Source organism: Bos indicus, chromosome 8 (genome assembly GCF_029378745.1).
Source record: "Bos indicus isolate NIAB-ARS_2022 breed Sahiwal x Tharparkar chromosome 8, NIAB-ARS_B.indTharparkar_mat_pri_1.0, whole genome shotgun sequence".
In the NCBI taxonomy this organism is placed as follows: Eukaryota; Metazoa; Chordata; class Mammalia; order Artiodactyla; family Bovidae; genus Bos; species Bos indicus.
This window is the reverse complement of record NC_091767.1, coordinates 85,470,188-85,496,638: the sequence shown is the minus strand read 5'-3', so window position 1 is coordinate 85,496,638 and position 26,451 is coordinate 85,470,188. Positions and strand designations below refer to the sequence as shown.

Below are 26,451 nucleotides of genomic sequence, written 5' to 3'. Positions count from 1 at the left end.
ATGAAATTGTTTCCTTAATTTCTTTTTCTGATTTTTCATTGTTAGTGTATAGGATTGCAAGGGATTTCTGTGTATTAAATTTATATCCTGAGACTTTACTAAATTCATTACTTAGCTCTAAGTATAAGTACATCTGCAAACAGTGAGAGGTTTACTTATTTTCTAATCTGGATGCCTTTTATTTCTTTTTCATTTCTGATTGCTGTGGCTAGTACTTCCAAAATTAGATTGAATAATAGTCTTGTGCTTTCTCTGCATCTATAGAGATGATGTTTTTTATTTTTTTCCAGTTTGTTAATATGGTGTATCACATTGATTGATTTGCATATATTGAAGTATCCTTACATCCCTGGGATAAACCCCATCTGATCATGGTAAATGATCCTTTTAATGTGTTGTTGGCTTTTGTTCCTAGTATTTTGTTGAGGATTTTTGCATCTATGTTCATCATGGAGGAAATTGATCTGTAATTTTCTTTTTTTGTGATATCTTTATCTGGTTTTGTAATCAGAGTGATATTGGCCTCGCAGACTGAGTTTTGGAATGTTTGTCCCTCTGCAAATGTTTGGAACAGTTTGAGCAGGATAGGTGTTATCTCTTCTCTAAATGTTTGATAGAATTTGCCTGTGAAGCCATCTGGCCCTGGACTTTTGTTTGCTGGAAGATTTTTGATCAGAGTTTCAATTTCAGTGCTTGTGATTGGTCTGTTCATGTTTTCCATTTCTTCCTGGTTCAGTCTTGGAAGGTTGTACTTTCTGGGAATTTGTCCATTTCTTCCAGGTTGTCTATTTTATTGGCATATAGTTGCTTGTAGTAGTCTCTTATTAAAGCCTTCCCTGGTGGCTTAGAGGGTAAAGCGTCTGCCTGCAATGCAGGAGACCTGGGTTCAATCCCTAAATTGGGAAGATCCCCTGGAGAAGGCAATGGCAACCCACTCCAGTACTCATGCCTGGAAAATCCCATGGACGGAGGAGCCTGGGAGGCTGTAGTCCATGGGCTCGCAAAGAGTCGGACACAACTGAGCTACTTCACTTTCACTTTTCAGTCTCTTATTATCCTTTGTATTTCTGTCTTTTCTGTTGTAACTTCTTTTTCATTTCTAATTTTATTGTCTTCTCCCTTTTTGCCTTGATGAGTCTGGCTAATGTTTTGTCAATATTGTTTATCATCTCAAAGAACTGTCTTTAGATTTATTGATCTTTGTTAATGTTTCCTTCATTTCTTCATTTATCTCTGCTCTGATATTCATGATTTCTTTCCTGATACTAACTTTGGGGGTTTTTTGCTCTTCTTTTTCTAGTTGCTTTAGGGTTTTGTTGTTGTTGTTTTTCTAGTTGCTTTAGGTATAAAGTTAGGTTGTCTATTCGACATTTTTCTCATTTCCTGAGGTAGGCTTTTATTGCTTAAACGTCCCTCTTAGCATTGCTTTTACTGCATCCCTTACGTTTTGAGTTGTAATGTTTTCATTGTCATTTGTTTCTCAGTACTTTTTAAATTTCCTCTTTGATTTCTTCAGTGACCACTGGATTATTTAGAAGTGTATTGTCTAGCCTCCATATGTTTGTGTTTTTTACAGTCTTTCCCCCCCTATTATTGATATCTAATCTTATATTGTTGTGGTCAGAAAAAAATGCTTGATACAATTTCAATTTTCTTAAATTTACCAAGGCTTGATTTGTGACCCAAGATGTAATCTATCTTGGAGAATGTTCAATGTGTACTTGAGAAAAAAATGTATTCTACAGTTTTTGGATGGAATATACTGAAAACACCAATTAGGTTCTCTGGACCAATGTGTCATTTAAGGCTTGTGTTTCCTTATTAGTTTTCTGTCTAGATGATATGTTAGTGTGAGTAGGGTGTTAAAGTCCCCCACTATGATTGTGTTACTGCCAATTTCCCCTTTTAGCATTCCCCTGCTAGCATTTGAGGTGCTCCTGTGCATATATAATTGTTATATCTTCTTGTATTGATCCCTTGATCATTATGTAGTGTCCTTCATTATCTTTTGTAATGATCTTTAAAGTCAGTTTTATCTGAGTATCGCTACTCTCCTCTTTTTTTGACTTCCATTTGCATGGAATATCTTTTTCCAGTCCCTCACTTTCAGTCTGCATGGGTCCCTAGCTCTGAAATGGGTCTCTTGTAGAGAGCATATATAGGAGTCTTGTTTTTGTGTTCATTCAGCCAGACTGTGTCTTTTGGTTGGAACATTTAATTCATTTATGTTTAAGGAATTCTTGATATGTATGATCCCATTAGCATTTACTTTATTGTTTTGTGTTTGTTTTTGTAGGTCTTTTCTATTATGTGTCCCGTCTAGAGAAGTTCCTCTAGCATTTGTTGTAAAGCTGGTTTTGTAGTGCTGAATTCTTTTAATTTTTGATCATCTGTAAAGCTTTTGATTTCTCCATCAAATCCAAATGAATCGTTGCTGGGTAATCTTGGTTGTAGATATTTTTGTTTCATCACTCTAAGTATACCCCTTTTGCCTTGAATAGTTTCTGCTGAAATATCAGCTATTAACCTTTTGAGCATTCCCTTGTATGCTATTTGTTCTTTCCCTTGCTGATTTTTAACATTTTTGCATTTAATTTTTGTTAGTTTGATTAATATGTGTCTTGGCATGTGTCTTCTTGGGTATACCCTTTATAGGACTCTCTGGGTTTCCTAGACTTAAGCTAGCTGTTTCCTTTCTTATGTTAGATAAGTTTTCAACTCTAATCTCCTTAAATATTTTCTCATACTCATTTTCTCTCCTTCTGGGACCCCTATAATTTGAATATTGGTGTACTTAATGTTGTCCCAGAGGTCTCTGAGACTGTCCTCATTTTTTTTCATTATTTTTTCTTTATCCTATTCTGTTTCAGTTATTTCCATCATTCTATCTTCCAGGTCACTTAACCATTCTTTTGCCACATTCTGCTATTGGTTCCCTCTAATGTATTTTTTTATTTCAGTCATTTTGTTGTTCATTGCTGATTGTCTGTTATTTCTTCTTCTGCTGCTGCTGCTGCTGCTAAGTCGCTTCAGTCATGTCTGACTCTGTGCGACCCCATAGACGGCACCCCATCAGGCTCCCCCGTCCCTGGGATTCTCCAGGCAAGAACACTGGAGTGGGTTATTTCTTCTAGGTCCTTGCTAAACATGTCTTGTATCTCTTCAACCCATCACAGTATCTCCATTTTAATACCAAGGCTTTGGATCATCTTTACTATCATTACTCTGAATTCTTTTTCAGGTAGACTGCCTAGTTCCTCTTCATCTGTTTGGTCTGGTGGGCTTTTACCATGCTCCTTCATCTGTTGCATGTTTCTCCAATACTTTGGCTGCCTGATGTGAACAGCTGACTCATTAGAATAGACCCTGATGCTGGGAAAGATTGAAAGCAGGAGGAGAAGAGGATGACAGAAGATGAGATGGTTGGATGGCATCACCGACACAATGGATATGAGTTTGAGCAAGCTTCCAGGAGTTGGTGACGGACAGGGAAGCCTGGTGTGCAGTCCATGGGGTCACAAAGAGTCAGACACGACGGAGTGACTGAACTAAACTGAACAACAATGATCTCTTGCCTCTCTGGCAGGCCAAGCTTTTTCCTAGACTTCCTCAAACGTGCTGTACTAGCCCCCTCAGACTGTCTTCAAGGTAGTCAACCCCAGCCTTCTCCCTGGAGTCTGACCTCTGAAGCCTAAGTCTCGATACCCAGCCCTCACTGGCCATGGTCAGTGTGCATACAAGCATCTCAGGATGGGAAGTGCCAGTGCAAGCATCTCAGCCTGGGAACCCCTAACTCTCCAGTATTTGGACTAGGGCTTATAAGGAGGTAATTAAGATTAAACAGTGGCATAGGATGAGGTATTTATCCAACAGGGCTGGTGTCCTTATAAGAGTAAGAGATACTAGAGCTCACTTTCTCTCTCCAGCACATGTACATAAGAAAGCCTGCATGATGACACAGCAAGAAGGCAGCCATCTGCAAGCCAAGGAGAGAGACTTAAATAGAAAACAACCCTGTCAACACCTTATGGACTTGCAGTCTCCATAACTGAGAAAATAAATTTCTGTCACTTAGTCATTCCAGCCTCTGGTATTGTAATGGCAGTCTTAGCAAACAAATACAATTTTGGTACTGAGGGTAATATCTGAAAATATGGAATAGCTTTGGAACTGGGTGATGGGCAGAGGCTGGGAGAGGTTTGAGGCACTTGTTACAAAAAGCCTTAATTGTCTAAAAGAGACTGTTGGTAGGAATATGGACATTAAAAGTGATTCTGGTGCAGTCTCAGAAATAAGGAACATATTACTGGAAATTGGAGGAAAGACAATCCTTGTTATAAAGTGGCAAAGAACCTGGCCTGTGTTTCAGTGTTTGTGGAAAGTAGAAATTGTGACATAAGCAACAAATTTTTAGCTAAGGAGATTTATAAGCAAAATGTTACAGGTGCAACCTTGTTTCTCCCTCCTTACAGTAAAATGTGAGAGTAGAAAGATAAATTGAAGGAACTGTTAAACAAAATTCTGAGAACTAGAATTTGGAGATTTGGAAAATTCTCAGCCTGTAGATATCTATTTTGCAGAAAATGAGAAGCATGTTCTGGAAAGAATACTATGGTGTAGTTAGACATGGTTTAATAAAGAGCTAAATTTGGAAGCAATCAACCGTCTCAGATGTAGAACTAAACGTGACATAGACGGGACAAAATGAAGGCAGGCTGTTAGACGTCTGGGATTCTACAAGACGGGAGAATAGAGCTAACTATTTGACTACATTATCCATCAAGAAGAGGAAAGAATGACCCCAAAGGTGAAACAGAGACCAGCAGGTCTGCCATTTCCAAAATAAGCCCAGACAGTAAAAGTCTGGGGAGCCAGTATGGTACTTCCATGGTTTCAGTGGGCCCCATACACCTCTACCACACCAGCCAGACCAGAGGGCAGAAGATACAACCAGAGATCATTCTCATGCCTTAAAAACTAATAGAATTTGCCTTGTAACATTTTAAACTTGCTTGGGACCAATCAATCCTTACCACTTTTAGAATGGGAATGTGAATTCTCTGCCTGTCCCATCACTGTATTTTGGAAGCAAATAACTTGTCTGGTTCACAGGTTCACAGCTGGAAAGGATGAAATGCACTTCTAGTCTCATCCACACTCGACTTAGATGAAACTTAGGTGAGATTTTGAATGTAGAGATGAAGTTGAAATGGGCTAAGACTTTTGCTGCTGTTAATTTGGGGTGAATGTATTTTGTACTTGAAGAATGTGAATATAGGAGGTCCAGAGGACTGAGTTGTTAAGACTGAATTGTTCCCCCAAATTAACATACTGAAGTCATAACATAACATATAAAGTCATGACTTTATTTGATGACAGGGCCTTTACAAGGTCATAGGGTGAAGTCCTAATCCAGTATGGCTGGCGTCCTCAGAAAGAAGAGAGAGAGTTACCAGGAAAGTACATACACAGGGGGAAAAAATGTCCATTTCAGGACTCAGCAAGAATGCAATCATCTGCAAGCCAAGGGGAAAGACTTCAATAAAAACCAAACTGCCTACACATTGATCTTGAACCTCTAGTCTCCAGAACTATGAGAAAATAAATTTCTGTTCTTTGAGCTACCAAGTCTGGTATTTTGTTATGGCAGCCCTGGCAAAGTAAAACACATTGCCAGTTAGGAAGTAAACCATAAATCAACTATCTTATGATCACTGAAAAAAATACAACTTTTTTTTTCTCAACTGCATTTTAAGAGAAGTGGAACATTTCCTAGTGATTTCTACCACCTAGACACTCATAGGGAAGGAAAGGAAATGTCAAGAGAACAGTTCCTGTGGCAGGAGGTGATGGCCAGACTTGGTTTTCCTATGCCTGTGGAGGTGAGACTTCTGGCTAAAGCCACGACCACAGTCCCTGCACACATATGGCTTCTCTCCTGAATGTGTCCGCTGGTGTCTGATGAGGGCTGACTTGAAGCCAAAGCCACGTCCACACTCATCACACACACATGGCTTTTCTCCTGAGTGTGTCCTCTGGTCAGAGGTGAGTTGGATCTTCAGACCAAGTCTTTGCTCACATACTCTGTACACATCAGCCTCCTCCCCTGAATGTATCCTCTTGTGTCTGGTGAGAAGTGACTTGAAGCCAAAGGTACGTCCACATTCAGGACACAGAAAAGGCTTCTCCCCTGTGTGCGTCCTCTGGTGTCTGATGAGGGTAACCTTCTGACCAAAGCCACGCCCACACTCAGAGCACACATAAGGCTTCTCACCTGTGTGCGTCCTCTGGTGGCCCATAAGGGAGACTTTCTGGCTAAAACCACGCCCACACTCGGAGCACAGGTAAGGCTTCTCCCCTGTGTGTGTCCTCTGGTGTCTGATGAGGGTGACTTTCTGACGAAAGCTGTGCCCACACTCAGCACAGACATAAGGCTTCTCACCTGAGTGTGTGACCTGGTGACTGAGGAGCAGAGACTGCTGCCTGAAGCCACGCCCACACTCCAGGCACAAGAAGGGCCTCTCGCCTGAATGCAAGCTACGGTGTTGAAGGAGTGATGCCTTCTGGCAAAAGCCTCTTCCACACTCTGGACATACAAAGGGCTTCTCTTCCAAGTGTGTTCTCTGGTGCAGGATGAGGGCGATCTTCTGGCGAAAGCCTCTCCCACACTGCTGACATACAAAGGGTCTCTCCCCGGAGTGTATCCTCTTGTGGTTAGTTAAGGAGGATGTGTACCTGAAGTGTCGCCCACACTCCCGGCACACGTAGGGCTTTTCCCCTGAGTGCTTCCTCTGGTGTACGGTGAGGGAGGACCTGCGGCCAAAGCCTCGCCCACACTCTCTGCAACTAAACGGCTTCTCTCCCGAGTGAGTCCTCTGGTGTTTGACGAGGTCTGACTTCTGGCAGAAGTTTCTGCCACATTCAGGGCACACATGATGCTTCTGGAGGCTAAAGAGGCTTGATTTTCTGCTAAATCCTAGTCTATAGTTTTCACATATGACTGCTCCAGATTCTGAGATGTTTGTCTCTGTTAATACTGCATCTGCCTCATCAGAGATCATCCCCTGGTCTATTCTTCCACTGCTACTGCCTCCCTGGTCTACTGGCTGACCTTGAGATGAGCTGAAAAATGCCCTTGAAGTCCCACTTAGCTGCAGCCTCCCAAACACAGTGCCAGAGCCTTCTCTCTCTCCATCTTTTGCTTTTTCATTCAAGCAGCTTGGAGCATCTAGTAGGAAGTGGCTTTCTGCAGATGAACCTGGGAAGATCTGAAGGGCATGACCACAGAGCATATAGTGATGGAGGATCTGTGGACTGGAAAAAGTCACCGGGCAGGAGAGACAGGGTTGGAATTCTTTTCTTCCTTCTGCTGGAGAGAAAGTGTCAGTCAAAATCACCAAAGGTATCTTGTGGATGGTTAACACTTGTCTAGCTCTCATTCCTCAGATGCTCCCACACAAAGACTTCCTTCAAAGACCTTCGTTCCAACCCATGGTGACATATTGATGCGTACCTTTTACAACACATAAAACCCACATAATGAGCCAGCTCTAAGTATCAGCCCAGCTTAAGGAGGTTTAAGAAAGCATCACAGGCAGCTCTAGCCCTATAAATCACTGCCATCAGAGTTATACATGTGCCCCAAATACAATTATCCTACAAGCCACAGACATTAACACCAGTGTAAACAATATCTACAAATACATGCTTTTACTGAGAGTTAAAATACATAACATTACAAATTTCTTTAGGGACTTTTCCTATAAGAAAAGATGGGGTCAAAAAAGGGAGTCCCTCTACAGTTGGACTATAAAGAAAGCTGAGCATCAAAGAATTAATGCTTTTCAACTGTGGTGTTGGAGAAGACTCTTAAGAGTCTCTTGGACAGCAAGGAGATGCAACCAGTCCATCCTAAAGGAAATCAGTCCTGAATATTCATTGGAAGGACTGATGTTGAAGCTGAAACTCCAATACTTCGGCCACTTGATGCAAAGAACTGACTCATTTGAAAAGACCCTGATGCTGGGAAAGATTGAAGGCGGGAAGGGAAGGGGGATGACAGAGGATAAGATGGTTGGATGGCATCACTGACTCAATGGACATAAGTTTGAGTAAGCTCCGGGAGTTGGTGATGGACAGGGAAGCCTGGCGTGCTGCAGTCCATGGGGTCGCAAAGAGTCGGACACGACTGAGCAACTGAACTGAACTAACTAGTGGAGGCAGTACAGAGGACAGGTCAGAGATCCATGTGGGAAGTTAAACAAGTATTTCCTAGAGGATTATGTGCTGGGTCCTCTAACATGGTGTGTGGATTTGCAAGTGAAACACAGAGACATAGTCTAGGCCTACAACCCCTTAAATGATTTTGGCTCCCAGTGACCCCAATCAATCTAAGACCTGCTCTTCTCAGTGTTTTGCTTTTTTTTTTAATACAAATTGTTGTACATGGAAACTTTCCACCTAAAATAACTTGTAGATATCAAATTTGGATGCCTTGTTCTATCACCCTGCTTCTATCCACCTGAAGCTGATGAAAAATACCATGAACCTTAAATAAACTCAGTACACCAGGCCTTTCCAGACATACATGTTTCTTTCTTCACCAATCAAAACTGAGATGTATTTTATGAACAATCAACAACATTGGTCAGCAAACTACAGCCAAACACGTGTTCTGTAAAGAAGTCTATTGGACACAGCCACATTCAATCTTTATGTTGTGTCTATAGCAGCTTTCATATACAAAGGCAAAGGTGAGTAGTTGCAACAAAAAACATAAAGACTACAAAGCCTAAAATATTTACTATCTAACCCTTTTACAGGAAGTTATTCATTCTGTCTTGTCTAAGATGCCAGCTTTTAATACTAACAATAATAGCTACCATGAAAAACCTTCCTAACACTTAAAAGGCCCTAAACTTCCTCCTCAGCAAACTATTCAGTAAACTTCATTGTGTGTGTGTGTGGTGCTAAATCTAGAGGATCCTGTGAAGTAGCCCTGATTAATGAGCTCTCTTCAAGAAAATTAGAGATACCAAGGGAACATTTCATGCAAAGATGGGCTCGATAAAGGATAGAAATGGTATGTACTTAACAGAAGCAGAAGATATTAAGAAGAGGTGGCAAGAATACACAGAAGAACTATACAAAAAAGATCTTCATGACCCAGATAACCACAATGGTGTGATCACTCACCTAGAGCCAAACATCCTGGAATGTGAAGTCAAGTGGGCCTTAGAAAGCATCACTATGAACAAAGCTAGTGGAGGTGATGGCATTCCAGTTGAGCTATTTCAAATCCTGAAAGATGATGCTGTGAAAGTGCTGCACTCAATATGCCAGCAAATTTGGAAAACTCAGCAGTGGCCACAGGACTGGAAAAGGTCACTTTTCATTCCAATCCCAAAGAAAGGCAATGCCAAAGAATGCTCAAATTACCACACAACTGCACTCATCTCACACGCTAGCAAAGTAACACTCAAAATTCTCCAAGCCAGGCTTCAGCAATATGTGAACCGTGACCTTCCAAAAGTTCAAGCTGGTTTTAGAAAAGGCAGAGGAACCAGAGATCAAATTGCCAACATCTGTTGGATCATGGAAAAAGCAAGAGAGTTCCAGAAAAACATCTATTTCTGCTTTATTGACTATGTCAAAGCCTTTGACTGTGTGGATCACAATAAACTGTGGAAAATTCTGAAAGAGATGGGAATACCAGACCACCTGATCTGCCTCTTGAGAAACCTGTATGCAGGTCAGGAAGCAACAGTTAGACCTGGACATGGAACAACAGACTGGTTCCAAATAGGAAAAGGAGTACGTCAAGGCTGTATACTGTCACCCTGCTTATTTAACGTCTATGCAGAGTACATCATGAGAAACGCTGGGCTGGAAGAAGCACAGGCTGGAATCAAGATTGCCGGGAGAAATATCAATAACTTCAGATATGCAGATGACAGCACCCTTATGGCAGAAAGTGAAGAGGAACTAAAAAGCCTCAAAGAGGAGAGTGAAAAAGTTGGCTTAAAGCTCAACATTCAGAAAATGAAGATCATGGCATCTGGTCCCATCACTTCATGGCAAATAGATAGGGAAACAGTGGGAACAGTGTCAGACTTTATTTTGGGGGGCTCCAAAATCACTGCAGATGGTGATTGCAGCCATGAAATTCAAAGACACTTACTCCTTGGAAGGAAAGTTATGACCAACCTAGATAGCATATTAAAAAGCAGAGATATTACTTTGCCAAAAAGGTTTGTCTAGTCAAGGCTATGGTTTTTCCAGTGGTCATGTATGGATGTGAGAGTTGGACTGTGAAGAAAGCTAAGTGCCGAAGAATTGATGCTTTTGAACTGTGGTGCTAGAGAAGACTCTTGAGAGTCCCTTGGACTGCAAGGAGATCCAACCAGTCCATCCTAAAGGAGACCAGTCCTGGGTGTTCATTGGAAGGACTGATGCTGAGGCTGAAACTCCAATACTTTGGCCACTTCATGCGAAGAGTTGACCCATTAGAAAAGACTCTGATGATGGGAGGGCTTGGGGGCAGGAGGAGAAAGGGATGAGAGAGGATGAGATGGCTGGATGGCATCACTGACTCGATGCACATGAGTTTGGGTGATCTCCAGCAGTTGGTGATGGACAGGGAGGCCTGGCATGCTGCGATTCATGGGGTCGCAAAGAATCAGACACGACCGAGCAACTGAACTGAACTGAATCACTCAACTGCTGACCCTACTGGACTTCCAATGAAAGTGAATATCCTTTCAGTCTTTGTATACAGTTCTGGCCATCAAGGGTCCCATCATGGTTGGTCTTTAGCTCAGTCCATTGAACCGTGAGTGAGTTTATTTTGTTAAGCTAGGCTATCCACATTTTCAAAACTCATGGCAGGCATGTACATTTCTGGCTAGCAGTTTCCAAGAAATACTTTTGTTGTAATTCTAAAGCTCTGAAAGCTAAGCTTTCAGTATTGCATTATTGTCTCCTTATCTATGAGAAAAGCAGGAAGAGAAAAGCAGCCGCTGCCTTCTCCTTGACCTGTTTTACTCCCAGCTAGGCAAAAAGTCTAAGGCCAGTGGTAAACTACTCCATTACAGGTATGCTGTTCAGTGTCTTTTGTATTAAATACAATGACTGATTTAAATACAGTTAACACTGTCCTTATGGGAGCCTTAGTCTCTACTAAGGCTGTTCACTCATCATCATTTTTATGCTATCTAGTAATGTGACAAATTTTAACTAAAAATGATTAAGAGTTACAGTGTTCACTGTGGCTTTAAGCATCCAAGTTCCTCAATAAAAGAAGAAATAAAATTTTACCAAGGTAATTCTTTTCAGTTAGTCATAAAAGTTGCCAAGATATATAAAAAAATGATCAATTTATAAACTCATCTATAACCTACAGCTATTCTCATGCCAATTGATTTTTCAGACCAATAAGTATTTCAACAACTGTCCATATTGGGATGTTCAACAAACATCCTGAAGGAAACAGAAAAAAAATCCACGCCTAATGGCTTCTTAAAGAAATTTTCCCTTCTGCAGCTGTAATTGTAAGGAATAAAATTATAGCAGTGAGTTAAACAGATACCATACAATAGAAGAAAGAATGCTTGGCATTCACTGCTTTTAAACAATTAAAAGAATTTTAAGACTTGGTCCACATGTGAAAAAAGAGAACTCTTTTGATAAGAATCTGAATTAATCCCTGGAAACTAGACAACTTTCATAATATGCCATCTCCATGATTTTAAGACAATATAAAAGAAATATTAAAATATGTGACAGTTAATTTTATGCATTAACTGCTCTGGCCACAGGCTGCCCAAACATTTAAACACTATTCTGGGCATCTATGGGGTCGCACAGAGTCGGACACGACTGAAGCAACTTAGCAGCAGCAGCAGCAGCAGCAGCAGCTGGGTGTTTCTGTGAGGGTGTTTTGGGAAGACTTTAACACTTAAATAGGAAGACTGAGTAAAGCAGTTAAAAGACCTTAGTAGAACAAAAGACTGACTCTCTCCCAAGGTAATGGCTCTAAATCCTTCAAGTTAGGCTTCAGCAGTACATGAACCGAGAACTTCCAGATGTACAAGCTGGACTTAGAAAAGGCAGAGGAATCAGATATCGAATTGCCAACATCTGTTGGATCATAGAAAGAGCAAAGGAATTCCAAAAAAAATATCTACTCTGCTTCATTGACTACACTAAAGCCTCTGACTGTGTGGATCACAACGAACTGTGGAGATTCTTAAAAAGATGGAAATACCAGTCCACCTTACCTGTCTCCTGAGAAACCTGTATGTAGGTCAAGAAGAAACAGTCAGAACCAGACATGGAACAACAGACTGGTTCAAAATTGAGAAAGCAGTACGTCAAGGCTGTATATTGTCACCCTACTTATTTAACTTACATGCAGAGGACATCATGCAAAATGCTGGACTGGATGACTCAACAAGATGTAATCAAGATTGCCAGAAGAAACATCAACAACCTCAGATATGCAGATACCACTCTAATGGCAGAAAGTGAAGAGGCACTAAAGAGCCTCTTGATCAGGGTGAAAGAGGAGAGTGAAAAAGCAGGCTTAAAACTCAACATTCAAAAAACTAAGATCACGGCTTCCGGTCCCATTACTTTATGGCAAATAGATGGGGCAAATGTGGAAATAGTAACACATCTTATTTTGGAGGCTCCAAAATCACTGCAGACAGTGACAAAATTAAATGAGGCTCGCTCCTTGGAAAAAAGCAATGACAAACCTAGACAGCATATTAAAAACCAGAGACATCATTTTGCTGACATTAAAGCTATGGTTTTTCTAGTAGTCGTGCACGAATGTGAGAGCTGGACCATAAAGAAGGCTGAGCACTGAAGAACTGATGCTTTTTAACTGTGGTGTTGGAGAAGACTCTTGAGAGTCCCTTGGACAGCAAGGAGATCAAACCAGTCAATCCTAAAGGAAATCAATCCTGAATATTCAGTAGAAGGACTGATGCTGAAGCTGAAGCTCCAATACTTTGGCCACCTGACGCGAAGAGCTGATCCACTGGAAAAGACTCTGATGGTAGGAAAGACTGAAGGCAGGAGAAGGTGGTGACAGAGAATGAGATGGGTGGATGGCATCACTGACTCAATGGACATGAGTGCGAGGAAACTCTGGGAGATAGTGAAGGACAGGGAAGCTTGGTGTGCTGCATTCCATGGGGTCTCAAAGAGTCAGACATGACTTAGTGACTGAACAACAACTCCAAAATAAGAGGGAATTCTTCCAGGCTAGTTGCCTTCTGGCTGAGACATGGGAGGGTGGGTGGTGGAGAGGAGACAGATGGAGTTGTTTTTGTTTTTCCTGCTATCACACTTGATCTGATATAGTAGTTCTTACTGGGTGTTGAGACTGAGAGCCTGAGAGAACCATGGGCTCTCATATGTCTTCATTTTGCTAACTGCAGATCTTGGAACTTCTCAGCCTCCATAGTCACATGAGCCAATTCTTCATAATACATCTTGTGTTTGTGTGTGTGTATGTGTGTGTGTGTATACAAATACATCCAAAGGGTTCTGTTACTCAATAACCCTAAGACTGATTTTGATACCAAAAGTGGGATGCTGCTATAGCCAGTACCTAAAATTTGGGGAAGTGGCTTTGGAACTAGATGACAGTTAGAGGCTGAAAGAGTTGAGGTACATACTAGAAAAAGCAAGAAGAGACTGCTGGTAGAAATATGGATGGTAAATGTGACTTTGTTGAGGACTTAAAAAGAAAGGAAGAGAGCTGGAGAGAAAGCTTCTATCAGAGGATACATAAATTGACTAATCTGTAGTACAGAGTTTCTAATGCTGAGCTTTGCATAAGTAGAATAAATTTCATTTGGGCATGGTGTGTAATTCTTTTAAAATATGGAATGTTTTTATCAGTTGCGCAGGTTCGGGGATCCTTAATTACTTTAAAAATGTACTATATTCAGATTTTGTCCCATTCCGTATCTGTAGTATTTTTCAAAAATTGATTCATTTCATATAAGGTGTTAAACTTGTTAGTATAAACTTGTTCATAATATCCCCTTAGTATCCTTTTAAAGTATCAAGAAGATGTAGTAACTTCCCCTTCACTCTTGAATTATTTATGTCTTCTTTTTCTCTTGATTAGTCTATGCAGTAATATATAATTTAGTAGCAATATATAATATTCTTTTCAGACATTCAACATTTTCTTGGCAAATTTTTCTGCTAATAAAGTGTTATATTTCACAGATTTTTGTTCTTATTTTCTTTATTCCATTCCTTGCACTCACTTTGCATTTACTTTGTTCTTTTTCTAGCTTCTTAAGTCACTGATCATAGACCTTTTCTAAAAATAAGCACTTAAGGCTATAAATTTCCTTCTAAACTCCTCTTTAGCTGCATCTCACAAATGTTTATTTTGCTGAGATGAATTTGAAAAGATTTAGGTAGTGGCTTGTAAGAGTTGATATTGGTAAGATGCAATTTCTACCTCAAGTTATCTATCAGATGAGATCAGTCGCTCAGTCGTGTCTGACTCTTTGTGACCCCATGAATCGCAGCACGCCAGGCCTCCCTGTCCATCACCAACTCCCGGAGTTCACTCAGACTCACGTCCATCGAGTCAGTGATGCCATCCAGCCATCTCATACTCTGTTGTCCCCTTCTCTTCCTGCCCCCAGTCCCTCCCAGCATCAGAGCCTTTTCCAATGAGTCAACTCTTCGCATGAGGTGGCCAAAGTACTGGAGTTTCAGCTTTAGCATCATTCCTTCCAAAGAAATCCCAGGGCTGATCTCCTTCAGAATGGACTGGTTGGATCTCCTTGCAGTCCAAGGGACTCTCAAGAGTCTTTTCCAACACCACAGTTCAAAAGCATCAATTCTTCGGCGCTCAGCCTTCTTCACAGTCCAACTCTCACATCCATACATGACCACTGGAAAAACCATAGCCTTGACTAGACGAACCTTTGTTGGCAAAGTAATGTCTCTGCTTTTGAATATGCTATCTAGGTTGGTCATAACTTTCCTTCCAAGGAGTAAGCGTTTTTTAATTTCATGGCTGCAGTCACCATCTGCAGTGATTCTGGAGCCCCCCAAAATAAAGCCTGACACTGTTTCCACTGTTTCCCCATCTATTTCCCATGAAGTGATGGGACCAGATGCCATGATCTTCGTTTTCTGAATGTTGAGCTTTAAGCCAACTTTTTCACTCTCCATTTTCACTTTCATCAAGAGGCTTTTTAGTTCCTTTTCACTTTTGCCATAAGGGTGGTGTCATCTGCATATCTGAGGTTATTGGTATTTTTCCCAGCAATCTTGATTCCAGCTTGTGTTTCTTCCAGCCCAGCATTTTTCATGATGTACTCTGCATGTAAGTTAAATAAACAGGGTGACAATATACAGCCTTGACGTACTCCTTTTCCTATTTGGAACCAGTCTGTTGTTCCATGTCCAGTTCTAACTGTTGCTTCCTGACCTGCATACAAATTTCTCAAGAGGCAGATCAGGTGGTCTGGTATTCCCATCTCTTTCAGAATTTTCCACATATAGAGTAAAATCTCAAAATAAACACTACCCAGGTTTTCTTTTTTTCTTTCTTTTTGCAAATGAGAAAGTGATCCTAAAATATAAGTGGAAATGCAGAGGACTATCCAAAGCAACCTTGAAAAAGAAAAAAAAAAGGAGAAGACTTACACTACCTGACTTCAAGATTTTCAGTGATCCTACAGTAGCACAGACAGTATGGTTTGGTTTAAGGATAGACATACTAATCAAAGGAATAGAACAGAGAGAGTGTAAAATAAACCCAATCTTAGCCAGCGATTAGATATTCAACAAAGCAATCCAATGAGAGAAATACAAGACTTTTCAACAAATGGGGCTGGAGCCACTGTGTAGCCACATGGGAGAAAAAAAACAACACAACAAAACCTTGATTCCTGCCTCACACCATATACAAAAGTTAACTCAAGATGAGCTGTAAATCTAAGTATAAAAGCAGCTATAACTAAACAGCATTTAAAAGAAAATATAGATGACAAAAAAATTTAAGAAAAGAAAAAGACTTCCTCGATATTAAAATATCAGAAGTTATTATTAAGAAAATGAACACAAAAGCTTCAGACTGAGAGGATATTTGCAAAATGTACAAATGACAGTAGTATCAAGGATTAATAAAGAATTCATAACACTCAATAATGAAAAATAACATGGGTGGTGGAGGGCGGTAAGGAGAGGTGGAATGTATTGAGAGAGTACCATGGAAACAAATACATTACCATATGTAAAATAGATAGCCAATGGGAATTTGTTGTGTGATTCAGGGAACTCAAAATGGAGCACTGTAACAACCTAGAGGGGTGAGACAGGGAGGGAGGTGAGAGGGAGGTTCAAGACAGGGGACATAGGTATATCAATGGCTGATTCATGTTGATGTTTGGCAGAAACCAAGACAATATTGTACAGCAATTATCCTTCAGTTAAAAATAAATAAATTTAATTATAAAAATCAATGCAGAAAAACTGGAAGAAATATTTGAATGTATACTTCACAAAGTATATGATATATATAAAACATCAAAAAGCACACAGAAGGACTCAACGTCATTAACCATGAGCAAAATGGAAACCCCCTATGAGATAACTCGACACATCCATCACCAAAGATAAAATGAAAACTGTTGGGGAGGACGTGAAGTGACAAGAACTCTCACATGTCTGTTGATCATGGAAATGAGAAACCGTACAACCACTTTGGAAAAGGTCTAGTTATTTCTTATAAAACTACACGTAGTTACCCTATGACTCAGTGTACTGCACTAAATAGTATCCCACCAAAATGAATGTCAACCTGGAACATATGAATGTGGCCTTATTTCGAAAGAGTCTTTGCACATGTTATCAAGTTAAGATGAGGTTATACTCCAATTAGACTGAGTTTTGATCCAATGACTGGTATCCTTACAAGGAGAGGGAGATCTGGATACACAGACACTTAGACGGAAGAATGCTGTATAACCACAGAGGCAGAGATTAGACTGATGCTGCTATAAGACAAGGAACACTAAGGATTGCCAACAACCACCAGAAGCGAAGAGAGAGGCACAGAATAGACTCCCTTTCAGAACCTCCAGAAAGAACCAACCCCACCAACAAGTTGATTTTGAACTGTGAAAGAATAAATTTCTTTTTTTAAGCTTCTCAGTTTGTGGTAATTAATTAAATCAACTCTAGGAAACTAATTCATCCTAGGTATGTATCCAAAGCAAATGGAAAACAAAAGTTTGTTGAAAACAAGCAAAAAATTACCATAAGAATATTAACAGCAGCTTTTTCAAAACAACTTAAAACTGGAAGCCATCAAGGTGTTTCTCAAGGAGAATGGATAAACAGTCATATATATATATATTCATATGATGGTACCTTATTTGATGTTAAAGAAATAACAGACTACTGATGTATGCCACAGCATGGATGACACTTAAAAAATATATTGAGTGAAAGAAGCCTTACACAAAAAAGAAAGTATTATATGATTCCATTTATGCAAAATTGTACAGCAGGCAAAACTAATCTATGGTGAAATAAAATCAAAAAACAGTGGTACCTCTGAGGGGTGGGAGCAGGGGTTTACTGGGATGGGCCACAAGGGAACTATCTGGATAACAGTAATGTGCATTTTGATAAAGTTTGTGTTATAGAGATGTATGCATTATTTGAATTCACAGACTAGTATACTTAAAATGTTGCATTTCCAGTAAATTCTACCTTAAAAGAAACAAACAACTCTAGTTAATAATATTCATGCTACCCATTATTCCTGGGGCCAATCAACTTTCATGGTACCCACCAAGCTGAAATGAACTATCAGAAGTTGGCCCTTTTAAAACTGCAGTGTTCAAAGATGCTGAAGTGGACACCCTGGACTTGAGTCTGTAGGTCCCTGCCTGCCCATCACCAGTATGAGCTAACCTAGGAAGAAACTATGTCTTTCCTCTCACCACTTGTTAGACTGTCTTTGCCCGAACCACTTGGTGATCAGATTAGATTAGATCTTAAGACACACTCACACCTGCCAACCACTCAGGGAAAATGATTGTCTGAGGAGAATAAGTAGATGCTAAGGACATGCCAGGAAGACCTCACAAAATGACAGCAATAACCACCTATGAACAGGTCCTCATAAGCTCTTAATCTATCCATGTGGAGAATGCAAGTCTCTTTGCAAGAAGAATAAAGCCTTGCTGCTGCTGCTGCTGCTGCTAAGTCGCTTCAGTCGTGTCCGACTCTGTGCGACCCCATAGACAGCAGCCCACCAGGCTCCCCCGACCCTGGGATTCTCCAGGCAAGAACACTGGAGTGGGTTGCCATTTCCTTCTCCAATGCATGAAAATGAAAAGTGAAAGTGAAGTCGCTCAGTCATGTCCTACTCTTAGCGACCCCATGGACTGCAGCCTACCAGGCTCCTCCACCCATGGGATTTTCCAGGCAAGAGTACTGGAGTGGGGTGCCATTGCCTTCTCCGAAAGCCTTGCTACAGTGAACTTACTCAGATACACTGAGCAACTCAGCTCTCCTCAGAGAAGAACTGCTTGTACTAAACTTCTTACTCCCACCAACTAAGGAGATACTGCTAGATATCTGATAGGATGGCTACAATTAAAAAAAAAAAATAGTGTTAACACCAAATCCTGACACAAACGCAGAAAAACCAGATCACTCAAACACTGCTGATGGGAATATAAAATGGGATAGCCATTCTGGAAATTGAGTATGGCATTTTATTATAAAACTAAACCTATATTTATCATATAGGCCAGCAACTTGCACTTTTGGGCATGTATGCCAGAAACAAAAACCATACATTCACACAAAAACCTACACACAAATGTCCACAGCAACTTTATTCTTAATAGCCAAAAATATAAAGAACTCTAATGTTCCTGAATGGTTTAACAAACTGTAGTATTGATACATTCATACCATGGACTACTACTCAGCAATAAAAGGAATAAAATACTAATACATACAACAATTTGTATGGATATCAAAAGGAAAAAAAAACAATCTCCAAAGGTAACATATGATGTGACTTCTTTTATATAACATTCTTGAAATGACAAAACTATAGAGACAGAGAACAGATTAGTGGTTGCCAGATGAAGAGAGGGGAAGAGTGAGGGTGTAGGCTCTGACTATAAAAGGGTAGCAGAAGGGGGATTCTTGTGATGGAACTGTCCTGTATCTTGGAATACAGTGGTAGTTACAGAAATGTACATATATAAAATTTCAAAGAACTAAAAAAATATACACATACACACAAAATGAAGGTAAAACTGATGAAATATGAATGTCAGTGCATTGTATTAACAGGAATAAAAGGCTGATTTAACAACAAAAATGTATAATTTACTAAATTATAATAAAAGATTAAAAAAGAAAAACACAATGATCATCTGTAAAGATGCCACAAAAAAATGACAAAATCCAACACCCATTCCCAGTAAAAACTCATCAACAAGGAATAGAAAGGAAGCTTGTCAAGCTGATAAAGAGTAGCTATAAAACTTACACTTAGGAGGAAAGCATTCCCCATAAGATCAGGAGCAAGGAAAGGATGTCCCCTTTCGCCACCATTTAAATTCATCATTGCACTCATGTTCTCGCCTGTGCAATGAGGCAAGAAAACGAAATTAAAGACACAAAGAATGGAAAGAAGTGAAGTATACTTACTTACAAATAATTAGTCATTTGTGTAGAAAATCATATAGAACCTACAAAGCTACTAGGATGAAGTTTTGCAAGTTTACCAGACACAAGATCAGTATAGATAAATTAATTTTATTTCTATATGCTATCAACAAAAAATTGAAATTTTAAAGTACTTTAAATAGCATGAAAAATATGAAACAGAGAGGGATAAATCTGATAAGATGCATAAGACCTTTGTATGAAAAACTACAAAACAATGCTGACAAATATTAAGTCCCATAAAAATAGAGGGACTGCGTTCATGTTCTGGATGACAGAGTATATGATTTACATGTAAATTCTCCTCAAATTGATGTAGATTCAATTCAATCCTAATCAATATTCCAACAGGCATTTTGTTGAAAACTGTCAAGCTGATTCTAAAATCCATGTGGAAATGCAAAGAATCCAGCACAAGTAAAACGACTTTAAAAAAGAAAAAACGTTTGAGGATGTATACTAAGTTCCAGACTTCTTACAAAGCTGCAGTAATCAAGACTATGTGGTACTGGCATCAAGATGGATGAAGAGAAGAGTGGAAAAAAATAGAGTTTATATTAGATATAGACCCATACACAATTAATTTACACAAAGGTGCACAGGAAATTCAAAGAAAGGGTTGTCTTTTCAATAAATAGTGCTAGAAAAATAGGATATTTGTATACAAAAGAAGAAGAAAAAACAAAAATTGTACTTAAATCCAGACCTGGTATCAAGTAAAAAAATTTACTCAAAATAAGACTTAGATCTAAATGAAAAGTAAAAATTATAAAACTTTTAAAAGGAAAAATATATGAAACTTTTTTTGGCCTTCATTTTGGAAAGATTTCCTAAATAAATCACCAAAAGTGAAATTCATGAAAGAAAAATTTACACTTGGACTTCACCAAAATTAAGAAATTCTCATTGAAAAACACTACTAAGAAGATAATAGCTCAGTTGGTAAATCATCTGCCTGTAATGCAGGAGACCTGGGTTTGATCCCTGGGTCGGGAAGATCCCCTGGAGAAGGAAATAGAAACCCACTCCAGTATTCTTGCCTGGAGAATCCCATGGACAGAGAAGCCTGGCAGGCTACAGTCCATCACAGGAGTCGGACACAACTTAGTGACTAAACAACCAACAACAACCAAGAAGATAAAAAGCAAGCCACAAAGAAAATACTTACAAATCAAATAATGGACTTCTATACAGACTATATGAAGAACTTGCAAAATTCAATAAAAACATAAGAAACCAGCTTTTCAAATTGGCCAAAGATTTGAGATGACATTTCACCAAAGAAAATATACAGACAGCAAATAAGCACTTGAAAAGACTATCAAGATCACAAGTCATTAAGAAAATGTCAGGTAAAACCACATAAGATGCTATTACACAGTTATAAAAATGTCTAAAATTAAAATCATAATACCAAGTGTTGACAAATATGTGAAGCATTCAGAACTCACACACTGCTGGTGGGAATGTGAAATAGTGCAGCTACTTGGTGAGTTTTGTTAAAAATTAAATATCCCCTGTAACATTCATCCCAGCCACTCCACTCCTGGGTGCTTATCCAAAAGAAATGAAAGCATATGCTTACACAAATACTTTTCATGAATGTTCATATAGTCTTTATTTGTATTCATCAAAACTAGAGACTACTGAAATTTCTTTAGCCCATGAATGGCTAAATAATTGTGATATCTAAATTACTACTCAGCAATCAAAAGAAATGAACTGTTGACACACCCAACATTATGGATAAAATTCAAAATAATTATACTGGGTGAAAGAATTAACATGATTAATTATATGAATTCTAAAAATGCAAACAAATCTATGACAGAAAGCAGTCAATGGCTACCTGGGTAAGGGAGGGAGGAGGGGACAGGGAAGGGCAGGAGACAGAAGTTATAGTAAGGCACAAGGAAACTCTGCAGTGATAGGTATGCTCAGAATTTGGATTATCGTGATGGTTTTATGACTGTGCAGATATCAAAACTTAACAAATTTAACCTTATACCTCCTAGCATAAGGTATGATACCTTATACCTCCTAGCATAAGGCATCATACCTTATACCTCCTAGTATAAGGTATCATACCTTATACCATAATAATATTTTTCTATTGTATTATAATTATAGTTTAATAATAGTTCTTTTTTTAAAAGAAAAAAGCATTGAGTCTGCTATAAAGTATAATTATAGATATATGGTTGTATTTAGAAGCAAAAATAAATAACAAAAAATAAAATGCCAAGAATGTTGAAAATAAAAGAATGGAAAAAAAAGGCAGAAATTTATCCTTACCTCCCAACATTCACATAAAATTAATTCCACCTGGATTAAAGATCTAAATATTCCCAGAATGTATATTGAATTTCTACAGTTCAATAACAGAAATAGCCCAAATCAAAAGTAGGAACATATCCTGAACAGACAAGTCACAGAAAAGGAAACACCAATGACCAAGTCAACACAGGAAAAGATGCTCATGCTCTCTGGAAAGCAAAATCCCTATGATACTTCACCACAAACCAAACAGATGGGTGAAAAATGTGAGGATGTGGAACAAGAACTCATCACTGCTGCTGGGAGTGTAATATGGCATTGAACAGCTTCAGAACACATGTAGTATAACCTAATCAGGTTGAGGCTACCCACACCCATGAACTAGTCTCTGTGCTCCTAGGTATGCATCTTGAGAGAAACCCTTGCATGCATTTCCAAAGAAGAAATATGAATATACAGCAACATTATTTCATAGACAAAAATTAGAAATAACTCAAATGTCCAAAAGAAGAGAAATGATAATTCAACTGCATTAAAATATCCATATAATGAAATCAATATATAACAAATGTTAAAAGTATAAACTAAACTTGCACATTTTAATACGAATCTCACATATAGCTGGTGAAGGAGGTATACAATATGGTATTATGTGCAGAAAAGTTTACCAACATGCAAAAGAACTCTCTATATGGTTAAAAGATCCACTGAAGGGATAAAAAAGCTAAGGGCAGTCACAGGCATGCTAATGCACAAGTCGAATTCCCAGAGGCGGAGCGAAGGAGCAGGACACAACCAGGAAAGGTATTGGCTATCACCTGGTCTTATATAATGGTATATTTCTTAGTCTGCAAGCTTCCCTGGTAGCTCAGTCAGTAAAGAATCTGCCTGCAGTGCAGGAGACCCATGTTCAGTCCCTGGGTCAAGAAGATTCTCTAGAGAAAGAAATGGCAACCCACTTGTTAGAGAAATAAAACAGAAGTAGTCTTGTCCAGGCTTCAGAGGCAAAAGAGCAGAGCGGGCCTCTGACCTGGCTTCTGACCTACCTGGACACTGCCCTGACTGCTGCTGTGGGTGTCAGCCACACCTGCGGTGAGTGTCAGAAGAGAAACACAATAGATATCTATAGGGAGCAGATCTTGGAATTTATTAAGCTCCTGGAGGGGGCCTGGCCAACCAAGCCCTGAGCTTAACAACACTCCAAGTTTTACATGACAAAACAAACAGCATAACATGAAACCAGACCTGCAATTTGCTCACAGATTGATGATGAGTATCCTGTTTGCATCCTGGGATTATAAACGGGAACCCCAAACTGCAATCTCTGAAGTCTCACCCACAGAGCAGACACTCTACCTGGGACCTTTTCCCAACTGGGACTCCAGATGTGCTGTGACATGGGACTTCCTAGCACTGTTTAAGTCTGAATGTTGGTGAAAATCCAAACTGGTGATGTATTCTCTGCTCTCTTTCATTTTTCTTTCAATGTTAGTATATTGAAAGTAAGCCAGATAATTCTCTAATAAATATTTTTATTATTTATTTGCATATAATGCATGGCTTATTTTGTTAAGAAATCCTTTGAACCTGAGACAAAAGTGAAAACTTTCAGCAGAACACCACTGCAGTATTCTTGACTGGAAAATCCCATGGAAAGAGGAGCCTGGTGGGCTACAGTCCATGGAGTCGCAAGAGTCAGACATGACTTAGCGACTAAATCACCACCACCACTTAGGCTGCATGGAAGGCAAACTGGCACTCATTGTGTAATTCTTCACTCTCTGTTATAATCTTAAATAACACATCATAAAAGAAACAAAGTTATGGGAACTTATGGGGTAGAACTGCTACATGAAAACATTACCAGTTTAAAAACAAAAACTGGACAGAATCTAGCAGGGATAGATGACTTAGTCTCAGAGGACAAGTGTTATGTTCAAGATCAGGTCAGCTAACAAAAGTTCAAGAATGGGAAGATCTTAGAAGTGTTGGACAAGGGACACCAAGTGAGTGGATGTTGCTCTGTTGGGAAGGAAAGAGGGGGTGGCCAGGGAAGCCCTTTCTGGGCCAAGTAGGATGGCATGGAAGGCAGGCCTGAGGAAGAGCTTCCTCCTCAGAAGCTTACAAATGCTCCTCTTTCCTTACCTGCTGAGCACCTCACTGCCCTGATCCTTGTCTGCCTGCTGTTTTCCACTTACCTGCACAAAGGTCCAGAAGACATTCACTCTCCTCTCTCCAGGGCTCGTCTCCTTGTTCCAGTTGTATAATGAGTTTTGGTTTAGGAAAGGCAATTCCTACTCACAGGGGAAAAAAATCAAGGTGACCTTCGGTTAGTGACTTAAGAGGCTATCACAGAATTCAGTCAGGGAATGCAATGACTCAGAAGCGGGTAGGAAAGCCAGGCAGGGGGCATGGATGGGGACAAAGATTCTCTGAATGCTGAGAAAAGATGACTAAGGGGCGGGAGGAATCCCAGATCTAAAGGCAGTGTATGATTCTCCCCTGTGCTTGAATGAATATAAATACTCTGCCGTCTGAAGTAAGATCACTTTTTTTTAATTTTATTTTATTTAACTGGACTACATTTATTGTGGTTGGTTATTTTTTTTTTATGATATTGTACATGTTTTAAGGAGGGCCTGGCCTTAGAAGGGGCCTAGAAATGCAGTGTCATATCACACAAATACACACACATGCACAACTTCACCATTTCCAACTCTACAGAATCCAGACATTCTCTGAGGTATAGAGAAAACACATGTTTCTTTCTGAGCCAAAAGCATGGTGGCTACTCCATTAAATCTTAAGAGGCCTACAGGCAGAGTCTGAGACATGGGACAGGTCATCCTTACCCAGAGACACCATATGGCTGTAGTTCTCCAGCATTACATCCCGATACAGGGTCCTCTGAGCAGGACTCAGTAGCTTCCATTCCTTCTGGGTGAAGGCCACAGCCACATCCCTGAAGGCCATTAATGCCTATAACACAAACACATCCTTGCTCACCCAGAAAACACACAGGCTCACCAGTCAACTTAACCTAAGTTACCAACCAGGGCTGAGGCAGCAATAAGGCTGGCATGGAACATCAGGTGAGATCCATAGACCCTGCTTTCAACCAGAATCCTTTGCCACGTATTTAAGACTACTAAACCTCTTCCCACATTGCTGGGGGTCTATTCAGGGGTTCTCTATTCTGTTCTATCAATCTCTAAATCTATGATGCTGTGGAAAACACTGTTTTGATTAATGTAGCTATACCATAAGTCTTGAAATCAGATAAATGGATTCTTCCTCCTTTAGTCTTCATTTTAAAAGATTATTTTAGCTATTCTAAGCCATATGCTTTTTCACAAAAAATTTTAGAATAATCTCACCTGTATCTACTAAAAAATGTTTCTGGAATTTGGACAAGATTTGCATTAAAGCTGTATATCAATTTAGGAAGAACCAACATCTTTATCATGTTGACTCTTCAAATCTATGAACATGAGATGAGATGTCTTTCTATTTACCGAGATGTTCTTTGATTTCTTTCAACAGCTATTGTGGTTTTCAGTATACAAATCCACATATGCTTTGTTAAAAAACTGATACCTAAAAATTCTTTTGTTTTTCTTTTTTTAGTGATTTTAATGATACTGTATTTTTAGTTCAGTGACCAATTGTTCATGATACAGAACAACTGCCAGGATACAGTAATAAACTGTATGCTTATCCTGAATCTGGCAACCTGGTGGAACTCACTAACTCTCGGGGGTTTTTTTTCTCCTAGATTCCTTAAGATTTCCTACGTAGACAATCAGAGGATTTGCATACAGGGGCAGATTTCTTTCCTTATAATCTATATGTATTTTATTTCCTGTTCTTGCCTCTAGCACAGTAATGAATAAGAGTGGTAAGAACAGACATCCTTGCCTTGTACTTGATATGAGAAGGAAACATAATGTCTCAAAGCATTAAAAAAACTGCTCCACAAAGATACCACATCACACTCATTAGGATAGCTATTACCAAAGAAACAGGAAAGAACATTTGGGGAGGATGTGGAGAAACTGGAGTAGAAATTGGAGTAGGAAATGGCAACCCACTCCAGTATTTCTGCCTGGAAAATTACATGGACAGAGGAGCCAGGCAGGCTACAGTCCATGGGGTCACAAAGAGTCGGACATGACTGAGCACACACACATGGAGAAACTAGAACCTCTATTTATTGTTGTGGGAAAAGTAAATGATGTGGTTTCTGTGGGAAAGAGCTTAGCAGTTCCTCAAAAAGTTAAATATATCAATTAAAAAAATTTCAATTTATCATATGATCTAGCAATTTGAATCATGGGTGTATACCCCCAAAGAATCAAAAGCAAGAATTCAATAGACTCATACACCAATGTCCATAACAGCATTATTCACAATAGCCCAAAGGTG

General features: G+C 39.5%; 1 protein-coding gene across 3 annotated transcripts in view; it reads right to left on the bottom strand.

Annotated features, from left to right (window-relative positions):
• Nucleotides 1–5,345: 5,345 nt before the first annotated feature.
• ZNF169 (zinc finger protein 169) overlaps nt 5,346–26,451 on the bottom strand; it is a 55,809-nt gene continuing 34,703 nt past the window's right edge. For 2 of the 3 annotated variants that reach the window (XM_019966613.2, XM_019966611.2), the window contains 3 exons: nt 24,879–25,005; nt 24,225–24,320; nt 5,346–7,369 (listed from right to left, as the gene is read on the bottom strand). In XM_019966613.2, the coding sequence (XP_019822172.2) occupies nt 5,820–7,369; nt 24,225–24,320; nt 24,879–25,005 (1,773 nt within the window). In that variant the 3' untranslated portion in view covers nt 5,346–5,819. The remainder of the gene's footprint in view (nt 7,370–24,224; nt 24,321–24,878; nt 25,006–26,451) is intronic. The other variant, XM_019966612.2, reaches the window with a different exon arrangement.